Raw genomic sequence first — 15,540 nt, forward strand, 5'->3', positions numbered from 1 at the left:
GAAAGTGCATTCAGTCACAATGCTTAGGTCCCCTTCTGTGTGTTCCCTAATTCCATAGTTGAAGTGTAACAATGTGCTACTAATCATCTATTTTGGTATTGCCTTTCGGGAATACAGTGGAGTCTGGACTATATCAGTTGGCATACCCTCCCCCACCATAAGACCTTAAAGCACTTATGTATATCACCATTGCTAAAATAGAGGACTTAAGTAATATTATCTATAGCATTTAGAATTGGTTCATTTAAGCTGCAGTATGGGATTTTTTTGAAGCAAGAACTCCTCCAGAGCTACTTCCACATAAATGACAGCTCATGCTAAGACACCTGTTTACGCGCATCACTTCGAGAAAGGGCAGTGGCTTGCTAACACTAACACAGATTGAAGGCCCAGCACCGTTGCAGTTTGTCATTCCTCATCATCCTCGTCCTCATCGTAGTACCTATTTCTCTTTATCTGTTCCTCCACAGACAGCTCGTTGACTCCTTCTCCCTCCCAGAAGCCCACATCCTGGGATTTCTGATTCTGGGTAGTGAATTCTTTAGGGGAGGTGCTGTCTGCAAAGGCGGACCAATTTGTAGACTTGTGTTCTAGTGGAGACCGCTCTTTGAGGTCTCCAGCGTTTTCATCTAAGCTCGCACCATTTTCTATAAGATTCTCACCCCCATCTCGAAACCATGATCTTCCTTACTTCTCCTCCCTGCCTCCCCTCCTTTAGATTCTTTGTTTTGCTGGGTTGTTTTTCTCATACTACCATTCTTTTCAGAGGCACTGGCATTTTCCGCTTGTTTCCTTTCTGTTGCCATTCCTCCTATAAACTCCTCATTCTGCTCTGACATGCTCCACCCTTTCCTTATAGGTGAGGACAAGATTTGGGGGCTCTTGACTGAAGTGATTCAAAATGAAGCTGCTACAGTGAATAGGCGGCTTCTTTCTTTCAGCGAAGATTGTCTTAGCTTCTCCAGATCCAGATCTACATCCTCGGGAGCTTCAGAATTGCTGATTTCATCCTCTGGAGGCCTTTTGGGCTTGGATACTTTGATCCCTTCCTCTAAGGTACTTCTTGAACTACCAAGTTCAGTAGGGGGTGGCCAGGCGATCTTCAACTTCTTGGTTTCAGCTGGCTTGTCCTCTTTCTCTGGATGAGAGGACGCCTTGGCTTCCATACTTGCTGCAAGCACACCCACCTTAGCAATGGGGGCATCTTCGACCCCTGGGCTCTGAGGGATCTCCCCTGCAATTGGAAGCTGGGCTGATCTCTTCAAAGTCCCTTCATTTTCATTTTTGCTTGCCCACAGATCCTTGCGTGGTCTGTGTCCAAAGCCTTCGTCATAGTTGCCTTCAGCTTTAAAGAGTTGATTGAAGTGAGGCTTGCAGTAGATTCTCCCATGTAAAGATACATATGTTCCTAGACTGTTTGTTGTTGCAATAGGAGCACCGGAAGCAACTGATGTGAAACACCTGCTGGTTGGCTAAGAGCCACTCCATTGGGTAGACTGTCTTCTGACATTCCACGCAAGTCTCTCTTGCAGGTGCTTGAAACTTCTTCATTGCTTTCAGAGGAGAACTTTCAGAGAGGCTGGAGGCTCTGGCATTTGGATTTCGTGGCTTGGAAGGGACAGGCTGCTGGACCTCACTCTTAACCAGGAAGTTACAGGAGTCATCTTCAGCAGGGGTGGGGCCGATTGCCAGGCTATTCTCAGTTGCAGAAACCTTTTCTCCAACCTGATGGGAGATGCAGACCTCAGGATCTGGGGGTACGTTGTCCTTTTGCTCCAATTTATGAGTTTTTATTTCACCACCATTGGCTCTCAGGTGATTGTATAGTTAGTGGAACTACTTTGTTTGGACAACAGCTGCCTGGTACTTGGCCATTTGATCCTTTATAGAGGCTTCTGACAGGCATGGTAAGTCCAGATTTCACCTTCTCTTGCTTTTCTCTGAGTGGAATGCGGCAGATGACAGCTGACCAGGGCCTATTTCCAAATCATCCAGAGAATAGTTGTTTTCAGAGGTCTTCCTTCCACCTGCACTATGGCTATGGGTCCAAAGAATCTTGGTTTGAGTTGGTTCACCTTTCTCAAACATAATCTTAAGCCTGTTCAACGCAACATTATATTCCTCTATTTTGTTTGCAGCTTCTGACTTCAGGTTTTCCTACTTCATGCCTGGATTCTCCTAGACAATTTTCCATTTTTTTACTTTCTTTCGAGTGGTCTTTAAGATGCCCACTGCCTGGGTGCAGGGACACGAATACCAACTAAGGGCTTCAGAAGGCGATCCGAGTCTAGGTCTGGGGTGGACTTGTTCTTCTTGATCAGCTTCGGCCCCAGAGGCAGACCCTCTTGCCACTTCACCGGGAGGACAGTTGCCTCCGTGTCTGACCTCAGCACTGCCGTTTCGCAGGGAGTCTGTGTGAGATTCCGTTCCCAGGGCTGGGTTCTCCCACTTCTTTAACACAGTCAGGATCCCCCTTCTAAAGTGCTGGGGGAGATTTTCAGTGTTCTAGAAGACCGAGAAGTGCCAGTCATAACTTGCCTGTTGAAACATTCAAACATGTTGTTCTTTGTAAAATGAGAGTTAAAACTCTAAGCTGCTCCTGGTCCAAAGGCATTTCGGACAGCTGGGAACAGTTACAGTCCTGCCACATGGAGAAAACATCCACCCCACGATGTATTTATTTTTGTGTTTGTGTTTTCTCCACTCTCTTATCCCCCTCATATTTTAACATAAAACATATTAAAAATAGCTAACTTTACATTAAACTATTGAAGTTACAGGATTATCAAGGAGAAGAATGAAGATCCCCCAAAGACTTTGCATCCTCTTCTAGGGAAAGGGTTGGCACATTTTCAGTTGTACACAGCATAATTGTATAACGTTAGGTGGAAGTATGACTTGTTATTGTTTTTATTTGGAAATTACATATATATATATATTAGTGTTTATTTATTTCTCTTGGGGGGAGTAGGCAAAGAAAGAGGAAGAGATAGAAAATCCCAGTCTCTTCACTGTCAGCACAGAGCCCTACGCAGGGCTCGATCTCATGAACAGTGAGATCATGACCTGAGCCAAAATCGAGGGTTGGATGCTTAACCAACTGAGCCACCCAGGTGGCTCTGGAGATTAATAGTTTAAGGAGAGGCATATGGTGCTGAGTTGGCCAGATGTGGACTGAGGTTATCAGTTTCATGTGTTAACTTGGCTAGGTTCTAGTACCTAGATCTATTCAACCAAATACTAATCCAGGTATTACTGTGAAATTATTTTGTAGCGGTGATTAATATCTACAATCAGTTAACCTTGTGCAAAGGAGATTATCCTGGATAATCTGGGTGGACCAACTTCCAATCAGCTGAAAGGCCTGAGGTTTCCCTGAAGAATTCTACCTGTGGACTTAGTATTACCTCCTGCCTTCCTGAGCCTCCAGTCTGACCTTCCTTACAGCCTGCACTATATTTCAGACTGGCCCATCTGTCCCACACGAGTGAGTAAGCCAATTCCTAGTAAGAATCTAGATAGATGACAGATGATAGAGAGACAGACAGACAGACTGGTAGACAGAACAAATAGATAACCTTTCTCCTGGTTACATTTTTCTCGTGAAACTGGCACACAAACCACCTAAAAAGAAATATTGCATCCCCAAGAGTAAGAGTTGTTTTTGACCCAACAGGGATCACCCAACATATTCAGCAGGCATGATCCCCCAAACTCCCAGGCAAATCCTAGGTATTCAAAAGTTTATCCTGATGAAGGAGTCCATTGGGCAAGTCAGGACAACACATCCAGAAGAGTGTTCTGCCTTTCAGGACATGCCTTTAGGTATCTTAGTCCTTTCATGCTTATTAAACTACATGTAACACATTGGAATATTATGCAGCCACTAAAAATATACATTTTATCAACTGTCTCTGAAAGAAATACAAAATCTCATAACATTAATTGCTTCTAAAGAGGGAGACCCAGTCAATGCTCGGGGACAGAAGTAGAGGGAGAATTTTCACTTTTTCTACCTTTGGAATATTGAATCACATGAATATATCTAAATTAGGGGTTGGCAGGGGCACCTGGGTGGCTCAGTCCTAAAGCATCTGACTTTGGCTCAGGTCATGATCTTGTGGTTTGTGAGTCCAGGCCCTACATCGGGCTCTGTGCTACAGTGTGGAGCCTGCTTGGGATTCTCTCTCTCCCCTTCTCTTTCTGCCCCTCATCTGCACATGCTCTTGCTCTCTCTTGATAAATAAATAAACATTAAAAAATAAATAAATTAGGGTTGGGCAAACTATGGTCTACAGGTCAAATCTGGTCCACTGACTGTTTAGTTTTATTGGGACACATCTATGCCTATTCCCTCAGCCACTTCCATTTACAACTGCAGAGTTCGGCAGTTATGGCAACTATGTGCACAAGGTCATATGGCTCGCAAAGTCTAAAATATTTATTATCTAACCCTTACAGAAAAAATTGCCAACTTCAAAACAGATTTTTTAAAAAATAGAAAAGTAAACTGACATTTAAAAAATAAAAGATGCAAGGGGCGCCTGGGTGGTTCAGTTGGTTAAGTGTTCAGCTTTGGCTCAGGTTATGGTCTTGCAGTTCATGGGTTCAAGTCCCACACCGGAATCTCTGCTGTCCATGCAGAGCCTGCTTTGGAGCATCTGTCCCCTCTCTCTGCCCCTCACCCTACTCATGCTCTGTCTCTCAATAAATAAAACATTTTTAATTAATTAATTAATTAATTAATTAAAAGCTGTCCCAAGAGAATTAAAGAACATATACATAAATGTTCATATCAGAACTGGCCTGGGAGTCGGCATCTCAATTGTCCCAAACATCCATGTGTTGTTAGGTCAGTTTCTTTCCTTGTCTAGCCCTTAATATCCTTCTCTATAATACAGGTACATTTGGACTCCGAGGGGGAAGGCTGGTGCAACAAGGTGTAAAGGGGCAATTGAAGGATCTGACTTCCTGGAATCTTTTATTCTTTCCCCAAGCTTTATTGTCACAGACCCTAATAATCAGTATCCTCCTCCTCATCATCACTTTCCACTTTCAAAGCACTTTCACATACATGGCATTTGACCCTCAAAACCATCCTTTAGGGTAAATAGGTATTATCCCCATTTTCAGATGAAGAAATTGAGCCTCAGAGTGGATTTGCTCAAGTTCACTCAGGGGTTAAGTGTTGGAGCTGAGACACAACCCCAGATCTTGATTCTAGACCTGGTTCTACCCACACTACCACACTGTTTTTGCATGTTTGGCCTCTCTCTGAAAACTCAAGAGAACGATGTCTAGCAGCCTCACCACAAGCACTGCACTTTGTTTAGACAAAGCAACGGAGAGGCACAGGGACCTGGGATTTCAATCTTCTCTTACGAACCTGTCTATACTGGCACAGCATCTGTCTATGCATAGGACTACACCTGTACATTGATACAGACACCAAGCCCATCACATCACAAAGATATATAAACAGGTACATTGGACCTCTTCAACAGATGATACGGGTCACTCCTTGTTACCAGGATGGTAGGGAAGCTGTACTTTTAGTTCAGGGGAGGACTAAGAGGTCAGAACTTGGGGATTCTGTTCTTTCTCCTAAGTTCAGAAGACTTAATAAGTGAGACCTCAAGGAGGGAGGGCAGCTCCTCAATATTTAGTATACGGGAGGAGTGAGAAGGGAGAGGCAGGGAACTATCTATCCTCTCTGCCCTTGCTGAAGCAGAGCCCAGGAGAGGGAATGACAGTGTGAGCAGGAATTTGCTCCGAAGCTCAGAGCTGGGCCTAAACCTCAAGGAGTATCAGTGAGACCACTGCTGTCAAACCCAGTTCAGCCCTTATGAGTCACAGTGCCTGCGCTCTAATAATGCTACCAGCTACATGGGCTTTGGCAAGTCATTCAGCCTCTCTGATCCAGTCTACTTGTCCAAAAATGTGGCTAACAACTGCTGGGTATAGCTCAGAGGGGTGCTCAGGGGTTTTCGGGAAATAAACGAACTGAAATGCTTTAAAATGAACTTTATAAGGGGCGCCTGGGTGGCTCAGTCAGTTAAGTGTCCAACTTCGGCTCAGGTCATGATCTCACAATTTGTGAGTTTGAGCTCCACATCGGGCTCTGTGCTGACAACTCAGAGCCTGGATCCTGTTTCGGATTCTGTTTCCTTCTCTCTCTGCCTCTCCCCTCAAGTTGTGCTGTCTCTATGTCTCTCAAAAATAAATAAATGTAAAAAAAATTTTTTTAGTGTACTTTATGAACACATGCTTTCATTCTTTCATAGCTGGCAGGCAAGAAGGGCTAAAGCTTGAGCACACTTGGGGAGTGACACCCTCACTCCTCTCCAGGCAGCAGGAAGACGCAGAGGTTGGGCAGCAAGAGGGTATGAAGCCAGACAGAAGTCTCTTCAGGAAATGCTCGCTTACACTCCTCCTTTTTCATGTGAACCACCATTTATCAAGCCTTTACTCCAGGACAAGTGCTGTTCCGTGTCATTGAAGAAGGGGGTGAAGAAGAGAGAAAATGGCTCTGCTGTCAGAGTTTATATTCTAATTGTGTAAGACCAACAAGTAAACAGTAAGCAAGTCAAGCACTGGCAGGCTCTGTGCCGAAATAAACTGGGTAATAAAGTTAGTAGTGAAGTAGCGTGGGGGGGAGGGGGGAGGGTGTGGTTGTAATGTCATAAAGGATGTCAGAAGGCCCTTCTGATCGGTACAGGATGTCTGAGACATGAAAGAAGTGAGGGGATAGTTAAGGGGACAGCCACATCTTAGGCCTAGGCCAGTGGACACTAGAGTTCTAGAGACAGATACACATATCCATGGCAAAAGACAACTCCCAACCATGTTGGTTTGGTTTGCCCCCTCTTGGAGTTATTCTCCACTCTTGTCTTTCCTGTCCTGTTCCGAGAGGGGCTGACCCCCTACAGATTGCATCCCTGGCTCAGCCTTGCCATGTGCCTTTCAGTTAGGTCCTGGCAAAGGCCCCAGAGACTGAACAGGATAAAAGAGGTAGATGGACAATCCCACTCTTCGGCTCCAGTTGAAAGTGGCTGCGTTCCTCTATGCCACAACGTCCATCTGCCTTCCACAGCCCCTTCTGTAACCCATCCTCCCATCCTTGCCCCTCCTGCGCCCCACAGGGCTCATGGTCTCCACAAAGTGTTGCAGGATTAGCCTTCCAGATGCACAATGTACCTACCTGTGCAGGGACATGTCCACAGAGGGCAGCCGGACTGCCTCTCCCACTAGGGCAGAAAGGCCCTAGAGACCCCCAACACAGACAAAATGCGGACCACGGCCTCACTCTCTTCCCTTAGTGCTCCAGTTCTGTCAAAGTATTCATCATCACACCAAAGGCCGGAACAGAATTTGGGGTTTGAGAGCCCCTTAGGACCTCACTGCCCCAGAGACAGAGCCTTCTCCAAGATCCAGCCCACCAACCTCCTTCCTGAAGGAATTCAATCTCTCTAAAAATTAATAGCTCATTACCCAGCTTATTTCCTTGATAATACATTTATCACCATTAGAAAAAGCTTTTCAATGTGGAGACCTACTTTGATTAGATGATGTATGCCTTGGAAACACAGAACTCGTGTTGTTCCTTGTGACAGCATCCTAGGCGCACAAACACAAAAACTCAGTGCGTGTTTTTGAGTAAGTGGCAAGGGAAGAGTACGAAGCACTTCTGTTCCCAGACACTTCCACGAGGATTGTTAATTGCTTGGCATCAGGGGTGGGCAGATCTTCTCACAAGTCTTGCTGATTTCTTCAGTTGTGTGGACTCGGGAGAGCCCATGTGGGACAATCAGGACAACCTAGGAGTCAGGGAATCACTCGTGTTCTATTGGAAGTGTTTCTACATTTCTAAAGATCCCCTACTTTTCCACTTCTAAGTGGCTAGAGCAGGACTTAAGCTTACAGTGTACAGGTCTCAGGGAAGCACAGAATGAGGAGGAGGAGGGCTATGAGCTTTGGCCAAAGGTTCTAAGAAACCAAGCTCCTCTCAGGTCTAAGAGAACAGCTGGAAACCGCCATCTGGACCTGGGACTGGAAACTGGGAAGGCAACATCTACTACACCTAAGACCCAACAAGTGGCTCACCTGGCCATCTCGACCAGGATACCTAGAAAGCCCTGTGGGTGAGTACTGCTGGTTAGTACTCACACACACACACACACACACACACACACACACACACACACACACACACACGCCACGCCCACCCCATTAAGGGGCCACAGATCAGACCCTACAACTAAGACCTGATTTGGGCCAATCAGTCTCTCTGCCTGGTCGTAACTCTTCAGCCCCAATTCTACTCCACCCTAGACACCCTCTACCCCCACCCAAGTGTGGCATCACTGCCACCAGGGCAACCCTTTTACCCACCACCATTCCCTCCCCCCACAAAAAAAACTCAAAACAGCTCAGAAGTGCATCAATCGACCTTTAATGTCCAAAAGAGGCATGGATGCAGAGCACAGGAGATGTGGTGGGGTCTCAGCCCCTGCTCCAGAAATGAGGGAGAGATGAACACAAACCAGACATTTCCAACTGGCCACACAAGTCTGGGAAGGCAGGGGGAAACACAGATCTGGACAATCATAAAAAAATAAAACCTAAAACCAAGCACTCAATCTTATGCCCACCGAAGGGTTTGATATAGGGAACTCACTCACCATCCCTGTACCCACCCTCCCGTCAGCATCAAAAAGAAAACTCAGCACACACTAAAGGCTTAGGGAAGGGGCATTCTCCTGCCTCCCAATCAGCCCCAAGGATGGACTTGGATAAAGAAAAAAAAAGAAAAAAAAAGAATGAGCTGGATCCCAACCACCCCCCTCCCACAGTGTCAACCCTACACATGAGAGTTTTAAATGCGATTTACAAGAATCAGCAGCTCAGTCAGCAATGACTCCCCCCCACCATCCGTTTGATTAAGAGACAAGATTTCCCCCCATACTCTCCTTGGAATCTCTTCCCACTAGCGGCCCTGCTCCACCTCCTAATACCTGGCTTCACCACTGCCAAGACTAATCTCCTCCAAAGTTCCCCCAAAGGTACTTACGCCCCTTTATCACTTCCGTCCCTACCTCCCACAAGAGGCTGCAACCACCCACAAAGTCACTTTCCCTCTCCATGGAGAACCAGTTCCAGGGCAGAAGGTATCATGGCCATCTCCTCATGGACTATTCTCCCAAAGCCTTCTGGGGAGCAGACAGCCATAGGGCAAGCAGTGTCTGGGCCAGATGGCCTGGGGAGTTGACAACTGTCTTCACCCCCAGAGATTTTTTTTTTAACATAAAGGCCCAATTAGAACTAACTGTGCAGCCTACCTACCCATACACCCTAGAGATTCCACACTGTCCTGACCCTCCCTCCCCTCTACCCCAAACCAAGACACACACACACACACACATACATACATACATATACACATAGAAGAATCAAGGGAGACATTGATTTGGTTTGATTGCTAAGACTTAACCAAGGAACTACAGTCACCAGAAATTCCCTTTCCAGCCAACTAACAGGGGCTGCTCTAGAGAACTCCAGAGGAATGAGAAAACCGAGAGCTAAGCAGGGAGCAGACAGAAGGAGAGAAGAATGAATAGGGGGAAAAAAAAAAATCAAGCTAATCCTACCTCCAACATCCTCCGAGCAGGAGCTCCGGCAGGAATAAAAGGTAATCCACAAAAACACAGCCCTTACTTAGAAACTCTTCTGACAAAGACAGCAAGACAAGTCTGCTCCCCACTCCCACACACCACAGACAAACACGTCTCAGGGCCCCTTAAAGAATCCACCCTCCACCCCACCCTTTGCCCCAAGCCGTGAAATCACAGTTCAGTGGAATATTCTCCCTGGTACTAGATCAATCCCCCTACCTCCTTCCTATCCCTCTCTCCTTGCCAATCCTAATGCTGCCCCCCCTGCAGCCCCCCTGACCCTCCCAAAACAGCATCCGCTGCCAGGAGGAGGCTGCTGCACAGTTTTACTTCCACTCCAGAAACCAGTTTCCTTCCCCAGCCCTCCTAGGCTTACAGGCTTTGTGGAGGGCTTTTTATTTTATGTAGGGAGAGAAAGAGAAGAGGGAGGGGTGGGAGAGATTTCCTAGTGCAATACAACCAAAGAAAAAAATTTAAAGTCTTGGAAAATAAACATAAAGCAGCCTTCTTCCCCAGGCAACTAAACAGAAAGAAGTTTGGTTTTGTTTACTGCGACATACACATGAAATTGAGTATACAGTCCATGCAGTAGCACAGCCATTGGAGAGGACATCCTGATGCTGGCCCCAGTGCAAAACAGTCCCAGCAACGTCGCCTGCTTGCCATCGCTGCCGCCGCCACTGACACCTTCACTGTGGCCACCTAGCCTGACTTGAAGAGGAGGATTGCAACTTGACCCAAGTAAAAATAGATGAAGTGCTTTGTCTCATGTGTAACATAGCTGCCAAAATTTCGGCCCACAATACAATGCCAGGTAGGGTTATATTTCTTGTCAAATTCCTAAAAGAAGAATAAAAGGGAGGGAAGAAAGGTGATTAGGACAGCTGGAAGATGAGACATCAGAATAAGACTCTGATTAATTTAATTAACATCCCCCACCCACCCCCTAGCCCATGGCCTCAGCTCCCCAAACCTCAGGAGCTCAGGTTAAAGCTGGCTAGGACACTCCTTCCTTCATTAATAATGGAACATCGCAAAGGCTCTGTTCTTTCTCTCTTGTACTTTACACAACAATCATCTCCCCTCCTCCCAGCCGCTCTACTCCATAGCCCACCCTGTAATTCTTTAGGAAAGGAGACAGGGAAGCCAGAGGCAAAAAAGACCACTCCAGTGTCACACGGCATGTGGAAAACAGAAGCCTCCCTGACTCCCACATTATTAAACCAGCATTTCCAAATGCCATGAAGACACTACAACCAAAGTCAGGAGTACCAGAAAGCAGTTCTTTGTAAGTCAACATTAAAAAGCACTTCTGTGTGCCAGGCACTGTGTGGGCTGTAAAGAGCAAAACAAGGACATCGGCCATGAGGTCGAAGCAATTTTCCACTTCTCTCAAGGGCACAAGCTCAGCACCAAAGCAACCTAGGAAATCTTTGTGACCTAATCAAGCAATTCCTGGTCACTTCATGGATGCAGCAGGAAACAGACGGCAGAGCAGATGCACCCTGCCATGCAGCAGCCCTCCACCACGGGCCTAGCAAAGCTGCCAGCCCAGGAACTGTCCCCCAGGTGCTCAACATACAACTTGCTTGGCCTCCTCTCAGACCCTATACCACAGGACTCTCCAAGACGTATTAGAGAACAGTAGAAAGGGCATGGGTCACCCAATCTAGCCTTAATGCTGACCCTTAATCTGTGTAAGACATGAGAGCCATAGTCATTTTCCTGGGTCTCATTTTCCCCATCAGCAGAACAAGGAAGCTGGGACACGTATAATCTACGGATTCTCCTGACTCTCTGAGTCTGTGATTCCAGATTCTCTCCCTGTACAGGACAGATGAGGCCATCACTCAGCAAGGAGCCAGCACCCCGGCAGCCTTGCTAGGTATGGACCTATTGGCTCCTTACACAGAAAATCTCTCAGGACTCCAGTTTCCTCTTCACCTGCGTAGGGAAGCAAAACTCTGGAAAACTTAAGGATAACCTACCACTCTATGGACCAGAATACCACTACACTTAGGCATCCTTTTTGGGATACAAGAGTTGAAAATATCAAATACTGGGATTATGCCACCAATGGACATAGATTCTGGCCCAAATCTGGGGACCACTTCTCACTTCTAGTTCAACTGCTTCCTCACGGTGTTAACCACACCCATTCGCTCAGGAAATTTTCAGGGACTAAACCTATTGCCCCAATATTGCTCATCTAATATATATTCAAATTATATACTCAAGCCCACCCTTAAAGTGAAGAGAAAGATGATATATTACTTGCGTCATTTTTAAAAGAAAAAGAAACCTCTTACATGATAGAGATTATTATAGAGATATCTCACTTTAAATGATGCAGTTCCCTGAAAATTTATATATGATCTTTTATTATCTGTTCAGCTATCCTTGATCTACATTCTAAATAGTTCTGAATTAAGCCAGTTATATTTGATCTCAAGTTTCTCCTCCAATGCCTTGCAATAATTATCTATAAATCATCTATTATCATAACTATCTATAAACACACATATATAAGCACACTTTGGCAGAGCTCCTATTAAGAACTCCTATGGTGAATGCTTTGGCAAGAATCATTCCCTAATTTGTCTGCTTTGCAAGCGCCTGGGTTTTGTTTACACAGGCTATATCTGCTTTCCTAAGTCCCCAGTTCAGATGCCCATCCCCAACCCTGGCTAAGAGGCACAGCTGTGTGGGCGCACCTTCTTGATATAGGCAGCAATGTCCTTCTCAATGTTGTACTTCTCCATAGCCTGCGTGGCGCAGTCAACGGCATCCTGTTGCATGTCCTCAGACATGTCTGCGTTCTTGATCACTGCCTTCCGGTCAGACATCGTGACACTGCAGAAGAAGCAGAGAGGTGAAGCTGACAGCCCCATGCACTAAGCAATAAGCATCACCCGCTGAGTGTGGCGCCTCAGTGGGAAAGCTAAGTACAGAGGGTGAGCGCAACAGAAAACACAGACATGAGGCATTAAATAGGAGAAGGAGATCCTAAACTTTAAGCAAAGACATGGTCCTCAAGCCTAGGAAATACAAGGTAGATAGTTTAAAAAGACATAATAAGCCACTGGTTTTTATCATTTGTAACTTTAAATTTCTCTATATCTGATATTTTCAATAGCATCAACTGCCAAGGTATTACAATATATCTATCACCTACTAGCTGTGTCCTTGGGCAAGTTAAACTTAACCTCTGTGCTTTCATTCCATCATCTTAAAATGGAGACTTCAGGGTTATCAAGGGTAAACTAGGTGGTATTAACACCTGAACACAGTAAGTCCTTAAGTTAATGACCATTATTGCATTATTGGTGTCAAAGTGGAAAGAAGATGGGACTAGGAATCAGTAGGCCTGACTTCTGGGCCTGACTATGAAGTCTTATAGTCTAAGTAAAGTCACTTGGCCTTACTGCCTTCATTACTTCCATTTTAGCAATGAGGATAGCTCTCTTTCAGGGGTTGTTATAAGATCAATTAAGGTTAATATGAGAACACCTGTAAACAAGGACAGTCTACATTGATGTCTGTTGCCCAGATTCAGCCCACCATCTGTTTCTGTAAATACAGTTTTGCAGGAACAGGCTACAATGGCAAAATGGAGTAGTTAGTTGCAAGAGAATGCATGGCCTGTAAAGCCTAAAACATTTGCTATCTGGCCTTTCACAGAAAAAGGTTGTCAATGCCCAGTGATGACAGAGATAACAAAAGGCGAGGAATTATTAAGCCTTTTTTCATATCCCTGCTATCTAAGTCATGGCATTCATCCTACAGCAACCAGAGTTCTGGAAAAGACTTTCCATGGCCTGTTCCTAGAATGGCAGGAATCCCGAGAAGACTAGTCAGGACCCACCTGGCAGTTTATAGCATGTGAGGCGCTTTGCAAGAACAGAGATGAGCTGCAAAATCCAATCTTGTCCTTGATCACGGTACCATCACACTTATCACCCCCTATCCCAAAGAGGAACTTTTTCATCCAACTCAGTGGGCAAAAGATGTCGTCATTCCAGCCCTGTCTGATACTAAGGCTACACAGGATGGGGGAGTGGGGGGTGCTGCCTGCTCAGGGAGAGACCTCTGGTATCATTCCAGGCCACCTTGATCTAAGTCCACACTAGCCTGTATGCTGGGTGAATTGAAAAGGAAAGCAGAATTCACTACTCCTTCAGCCTGCACCAGATGCAAAGAAAGCATACATGCCAGCTGCCAGCCACACAGCCCTTGACCGCACCCAAGGCCATCTTTGTCTTGCACTTTCAAACTAAGCAGGGCTGGTTCCACTTCAGCAGAGACTGGCAGAGCAAAGGGTTAGTGGACCAGCATCCTCTGCCCCACACCCCTGAAAGAAACAGTCAAGCCTCAAGGAGTCTGTGGGCACCACCTGGTGCTGAGGAAAGGTCAGGAGAACCCTGTTCAAGGCCTGACGAGCAACATGACCTTGGGCAAAGCAACATCTTCATTTTAAAAACCAATGACTGAAATACAGTAAGTGGGGCAACTTCAATGAGTTTGAGCAGATACACAACCGCAGCAGAGGAAGAATGTTCGAATACTATAAGGCTCTGTATTTTGAAGAAAACTAGTGTCACCTGGTAGCCTATGCCAGGTAACCATTCAGAAGGGGGCACTGTTTACAAACGCTAGGGTGGGGGTGGGGCCTGGTTAGAGACTGCGAAGTTAAAGCATGAAATTGGCACAGGTTTTCTCAGCAAGCTCACCTGCTCCCCTGCCTCATCACCAAAGTCCAAAGGAACAACTTTGTCACAGTAATTAAAAGCCACCTTACTCTCTAGTAGGAGAGAGCCTGCGTTACATAACGTTGGGTCTTGTGACTACAATGCTACGATTCTTCACCCCTGGCCCCCCAGGCGTCTAAGAGGTGAGGCCTAGCTTCAACCTGCCTTGTCCAAGGTGCCAAAGAGAAAAGGATAGGGAGGTGCCTGTCCTACCCCCTCCCTCCTGGGGAAAAAAAAAAAAAGCAAGGGACCTGGGCCTTCAGACAGAAGAAAGACCAAAAGGCCCCAGGCCAGCTGCCTCATTCACGAGCCAGGGGATCCTTTGAAAAGCGGAGAGAAGCCAAGAGGGCACTCCAGGACAGCTCCCCAGCCTCTATTCCCGGTTTTGCGACAGAAAAGTCTAAGCCTCCGAAAGACACGGCCCCCCTCCTCCTCCCCAGCCCCCAACACACACAAACGCCTGTATTTCCTCCCTTGAGATCCCCAAAGGGCTTATCCCTCCACCATACCACCCTCCAGAGAGCGGCGATCCCCAAGGGCCAGCACCTGGGGAATGAGAAAGCATCCCCCCCACCCCGCCCCAGGCGGTCAGCCGCCCTCCCCCGCCCGGCCTGGAGCAGCGCCGGAGTGACTGGGCGTCCTCGCTGCAGGAAGGACGCCCCAGAGGGTGGTGGCGGCAAGAGGCGCCGCGTCACGCCCGAGCCCTCTCCACCCCCTCTCTCCCTCGGCCCCAAACGCCGGAGGCCTCCACGCAAAGCACCGAGACGCTGTAGGGGTGAAGGGTGGGGGGCGGGGAGCCGCGCCTCCGCAGCCCGGGGTCCCGAGCCGCGCCCGGGGGTCGCCAGGACACAGGGTGGCGCAGCGCCGGGAAAGAGGGGCGCCGGGGACGTCACGCTGAGGCTGGCCCTGCTCTGGGCCTCGGGGCTGGGCCCGGCGCGGGGGCCTGCACGCGAAGGGCGCGGACCGCCGCCCCGGGGACGCCCCCACCCACTGCTCACCTTCACGGAGGCTAGTCCGCGCGGGACCCCGGGGGAGCAGCGATGGCCTGAGGCAGGGCTCGGGCAGGGGCGGTGTCCCCTCGGCTCCTCCTGCAGCAGCCGCCGCCGCCGCGGTCTCCGGCT

General features: G+C 47.4%; 1 protein-coding gene and 1 pseudogene across 1 annotated transcript; both read right to left on the bottom strand.

Moving 5' to 3' along the window:
- Positions 1–408: 408 nt before the first annotated feature.
- LOC115281588 lies at positions 409–8,111 on the bottom strand (annotated as a pseudogene).
- Positions 8,112–8,429: 318 nt separating this feature from the next.
- Positions 8,430–15,534, bottom strand: DYNLL2 (dynein light chain LC8-type 2). Its single transcript, XM_029928308.1, has 3 exons — positions 15,418–15,534; positions 12,386–12,524; positions 8,430–10,511 (listed from the first exon to the last, which is right to left on the bottom strand). Exons 2-3 carry the CDS (start codon positions 12,515–12,517, stop codon positions 10,374–10,376), a joined length of 270 nt encoding a protein of 89 aa, XP_029784168.1. The 5' UTR covers positions 12,518–12,524; positions 15,418–15,534; the 3' UTR covers positions 8,430–10,373.
- Between the last annotated feature and the right edge of the window lie 6 nt (positions 15,535–15,540).

Source organism: Suricata suricatta, chromosome 17 (assembly GCF_006229205.1).
Source record: "Suricata suricatta isolate VVHF042 chromosome 17, meerkat_22Aug2017_6uvM2_HiC, whole genome shotgun sequence".
In the NCBI taxonomy this organism is placed as follows: Eukaryota; Metazoa; Chordata; class Mammalia; order Carnivora; family Herpestidae; genus Suricata; species Suricata suricatta.

What these genes read in the sequence shown, in the direction of transcription:
- DYNLL2 (XM_029928308.1), bottom strand. Translation starts at nt 12,517, where the DNA reads ATGTCTGACCGGAAGGCAGTGATCAAGAACGCAGACATGTCTGAGGAC. An exon ending in TTGCTGCCTATATCAAGAAG is followed by an intron (nt 10,512 to 12,385) that starts GTGCGCCCACAC and finishes TTCTTCTTTTAG; the next exon opens with GAATTTGACAAGAAATATAA.